This window comes from Triticum aestivum, chromosome 5D, assembly GCF_018294505.1.
Source record: "Triticum aestivum cultivar Chinese Spring chromosome 5D, IWGSC CS RefSeq v2.1, whole genome shotgun sequence".
NCBI lineage: Eukaryota > Viridiplantae > Streptophyta > Magnoliopsida > Poales > Poaceae > Triticum > Triticum aestivum.
In genome coordinates this window covers 460,517,464-460,522,310 of record NC_057808.1, presented here as the reverse complement: position 1 = coordinate 460,522,310, position 4,847 = coordinate 460,517,464, and the positions used below count along the sequence as shown (strand labels likewise).

General features: G+C 49.0%; 1 protein-coding gene across 1 annotated transcript; it reads left to right on the top strand.

The window, feature by feature from the left end:
• The first annotated feature begins 3,743 nt into the window (after positions 1–3,743).
• LOC123125517 (auxin-responsive protein IAA12) lies at positions 3,744–4,822 on the top strand. The gene is made up of 3 exons (XM_044545993.1): positions 3,744–4,174; positions 4,283–4,651; positions 4,741–4,822. Exons 1-3 carry the CDS (start codon positions 3,753–3,755, stop codon positions 4,811–4,813), a joined length of 864 nt encoding a protein of 287 aa, XP_044401928.1. The 5' UTR covers positions 3,744–3,752; the 3' UTR covers positions 4,814–4,822.
• The last annotated feature ends 25 nt before the right edge of the window (positions 4,823–4,847 follow it).

Below are 4,847 nucleotides of genomic sequence, written 5' to 3'. Positions count from 1 at the left end.
TACATTATTTTTCAAGCTAAACTTTCATTGCTAAGTATATTAATTACTATACGATGTTCTTCAACAGGGACTCCCGATGACAGTTGTGCCTCAGTGGATCGAGACTAAAGGTCGCATGTCAATTGTTAGCTTACGGCCAAGATATCCTACAGTGCACATGAGTGCATTCAGGATTTCTGAAAGCGATGAATGCTTAATAGTGAAAGATTGGAGCAAAATTGTTAACGATCGCAGAGAAGTACTAGGGGGAAGCAATCAGAAGCGCGGCCCACGATTAGGAGACAGGTTCATCTGCATGCTCCAATATGATGAATCAGGAGAGCTATACATGTTCTATGCTATTTTACCTGAGAGAGAGCAGCAGGAGTGATTTAGCTAGTTATCATGCTCTTAGTACTTGTTGTCCTCTCATGCGTGTCCGTGTTCTTCGTCCTGAACTTAATCTCAAAGAGTGATTTGCTTTTGTGGTGTTATGAACGCTTATAGTATCATGACCATGTTGAACTCGATGATATCTTTGCTAGCTAGTATATACTGTTGTTGGTGATGATATGATGCAAGAGTTTTTATATTAATATGATCATGATGATGATGATGATGATGAGTTATTATATCATTTATGAAAGAAACCGCATATTAGTTTCAACTGGATGGATCCTAGCTAAGTGATCAAGTGTATGCCATATCCATATAAGTGATCTAAGTAATATGGATATGGCATATACTTGATCACTTAGCTAGGATCCACATGCATCCAGTCGAAACTAATCTGCGGTACTTTCACCTAATGATTTAACAACTCATTATAATGTAAAACAATCACTAAATTAAATTGAAAACACAAAACTAAAGGAAAAATAAAAATTAAAAACAAAACACACCCAAACATTTAGTACCGGTTGGTGTTACCAACCGATACTAATGTCCTACACGCACCCGGGCCTGGCTCGTGCCACGTGGTGGCACGTTAGCGCCGGTTCGTGCCAAACCGGTACTAAAGGGGGGCCTTTAGTCTCCACTCCATAGTGCCGGTTGCAGAACCGGCACTAAAGGCCCTTACGAACCGGTGATAAAGGCCGGTTCTGCACTAGTGTCATGACGAGGTGGGGGACCCCGGGGGCCCAGGAGTCAGATGGCCTGGGGACCCAGAGTATCCAGAGAGAAAGCCTAGACTTCGGGGACCTGGTCCCTAGACCCTAGGGACCCGGAGGTCCCAACATTAGTGCACTTTGGCAGAGATGAGAAAGTGTCAATAAGTAGTTTTGGTGATTGGTAGTATTTCCATGAATAGCACATATACTAAAACACTGGAATGAGTATATTGTTGTTAATTATGACTGAAATATAAAGTCCATAATTATGCAAGGCAATCAATTAACTTCAAAGTTCAACATGAACAAATATTAAAGGAAATAACTGGAGAAAATATTATAGGGGAGATTTGACCTAGAAGACAAATCTTGAAAAGGTAAAGAAAAGACTAGACAAAATATTATAAATGGAGATTTGACCTACATGACAAAGTTTGCTGGATCCTCAAAGCTAAGCCCCCATGAACTTTAGCTTTCTATAGTGCTTAGATAATCAATGACCTTCATTTCGATGCATCTCACGTATCCTTCTTTGATCGTTCGTAGCAACAAATATGTATCCACTCCGTCGCTTTTAGCAAAGAAGCATACAATAATAAACAGCTTTAATAATTAAGTTGTCAAGTGATTCAAGCGTTTTCTATTGCAATGTAAACTGTGAACAGTTGATGATGAATGAAGTACTTGACCAAAATTATATAGAAATCACACAGAGTTCACCCAAGAAAAAAAGAGATAAATTCAACGAAGAACTCGAGAAATATTTTACATGGAGATTTGACCCACTGGACAAAGCCAGGTTGCTTGTTCCTGAAAGCATGCACCCATGCACTTTACTACCTTTCTAGAATGCTCAAAATACATTAGCACTGCCTAGTATCAAGTAAACTAGACTTCCAAAAGGTCGCCTCCTCCAAGTCCAAGTGCAAACCCTACGAGCCCCACCTCCCATGATACCTCATTTCAGCTCGGCAAATCTCTTTCCAGAGGGGGACCATCTGGTACATGCCACACACAAAAACTAAGCCCTCCACTCAGGTTAGGGAGCAAGCATAGTACCGCAACAGGATACACATACTTTGTGTGAAGATTTCGAAACAAACAACTCCCACTAGGCGCTGTTGGGCACTGACCCAACCAAAAAGAAGCAAGAACAACCAAAAGGGATTCGCTCAAGAGCAGTATCTCGTTTTGTAATAGGGCGCCGGACGCGGGAGATGGCCGGTAGGAGTGGGAAGAGATACGATCGATCCATATATGGAGAAAAGTTGGTTAAGCACTAGTACCACTTACCCCATTGGCCCGTTTCACTACACAGCTCTCTGCACGGTAAGATTTTCTCCCAAAGCGAGGAGGTGAAAATGCATGAATGGTTGACGTAGTAGAGAAGGAGAAAGAGAGGAACTCATGCGTGCACCTCATGCCGTCGGGTAGTATATATTACCAAATCATCTTGTGGTATGGTGGCCTGAGTGTTGGGTACACGACGACTAGTCTAGTGGTCACTCACTTTTTCCCACGGTTCTTCACACGATCAGAAGTTTGTCATGGCACAGAACTTTGTCGATTCGGCACACGTAGCTACATGTAACTGGATGATCCACACTACTAGAATAGAACGGAGATGAAAAGAAGAGAAAGGGATTGATTGCATGGGGTGCAACTGTGCAAGGATCTGATCGTAAAGCAAAGGGGGGAGGGACAGGGCGCCCATATATCCCGGGACGCATCGCTCTCCATCCAATAAACGTAGCGTACGTAACATGATGGATAGGGCCGAAAGGAAGCAGCGCCGAATGCGCGAGGGATGCTCCCCAGTATCCCCGATCATGGCGCCTTGCTAGCTAATCGATAATCATTCTAACTCGCACCCCACCCCACCCGTTTTCTATTCTATTTCACTCCATTCCGGATGAAAGTCCATGATATCATCATATATCATCGCTCCATACCATACATGCATGATTCATCGGCCCATCCGGCCGGGTTACAGGGGTGCCGGGTTGCGATCGCCGCCCATGCCGTCCCAATTCCCGATTCCCGATCGCCGCTCAGAAGCTTCCAGCCTGAGTGCTCAGCTACCCACACTTACGTAACGGATCGAACTGAAACCCGTTGCGTTGTGCGATGGACGGGGCAGACAGCCCGTTAGACATGCCATGTGCCCCACGGAATACAATATCCGCCCCGAGACCCGGAAAACCGCGTACGCATCCACCCATCCGAATTAGCTAGTAGGATAATCAATCAATCAGTCAGTCCAGCTCTCGATTGTTTTGTTTTGTTTAGGTATGTAGCTAAACAACTGGGAGATACAATACTCCATCAGCATCTATCAAGCTAGTATAGTATACTATCGTACAGCCAGGCCGATCGGCACAGCCAGCCGGCGGCGACGCACATCGGCATCGGCACATGGCCTGCCGCGCCGTGTAGCCCGTGGACCGAGGGATCCCGGACGGTCGTGCGCCGCCCGCCCCGCCCGCGCCCGCGCCCGGGCCCGCGCTGTCGCCGGCCGACCCGGCACGCTGCGCCCCAGCCACCCCGACACCCCAGCCTAGCCACACCACACCCAGCCCCCGCCGTGCGCTGCGCTCGATCGATCGATCGATGCACCTACGTGTCCGCGTATGTCATTGTCAGCCCATGCGCGCTGGCTCTATGCCAACTTACTTACTCGCGATGCCCTTCGCCGCCTATAAAACATGGGCGCCAACCCTACCCTTGCCAAGCCAACGCAAGCAACACACACATCGTCTTCTCCTCTCACCGAGCCAGAGCTATCACATCTCGTCATTCACATCGCATCCAAACGTACTTGCAAAGTTCGCTAGACCAAGCAAGCACCAAGCATCTTCGCACGTACGTCCACTGGAAATGGAAGCTACCGACAGCCTCCTCATGGCCACCGAGCTCAGGCTGGGCCTCCCCGGCACCGACGACAAGCCACACAAGATCACCTCGGTGATGTCGCCGCCGGCGACTCCCAGAGGCAGGAAGCGCACCCTGGACGCCTTCGAGGCCACCGCCTCCGATGAGGCCGACAGGTCCGACGACGTCGAGACCGCACCCCCCGTGGCCAAGTGAGTACCAGCCCAACCCCTTCAGCCTCCGGGCTCACTACCTTATTCTTCTTCCTCCAAGTCCAAGGCCAGGGTTCTTACATGCATGCTTTCTCTCAACTCTCGCAGGGCACAAGTTGTCGGGTGGCCGCCGGTGAGGTCGTACCGGAAGAGCTGCTTCCAGGCGGCGGCGAGCAAGAGCAAGGCGAAGAAAGCAGACGAGGCCAGCAGCAACAACACGCCGTCCGCAGCGGCGCCGGCGAGCACCAACGGCTCCTTCGTCAAAGTGAGTATGGACGGAGCGCCCTACCTAAGGAAGGTCGACATGAGGATGTACAAGGGCTACCGGGAGCTCAGGGAGGCCCTGGAGGCCATGTTCGTCTGCTTCTCCGGGGCAGACGGCGGCGCTTCCAACGGCGGCGCGAACCCGGCCGAGTACGCCATCACCTACGAGGACAAGGACGGCGACCTCATGCTTGTCGGAGATGTGCCCTTCGAGTAAGTGTTGATCCATTTGATCACTTCTTCATCTTAAAGATCATTTTGTGAAGCAGTGACTTATGATCTCTGTTCTTGCGTTTTTGCAGTATGTTCAGCGGCACATGCAAGAAGTTGAGGATCATCAAGAGATCCGAAGCCACAGGCCTGGGATCCAAATAATGAAGATCTGAGAAGCAAAGATGATATCATGGGC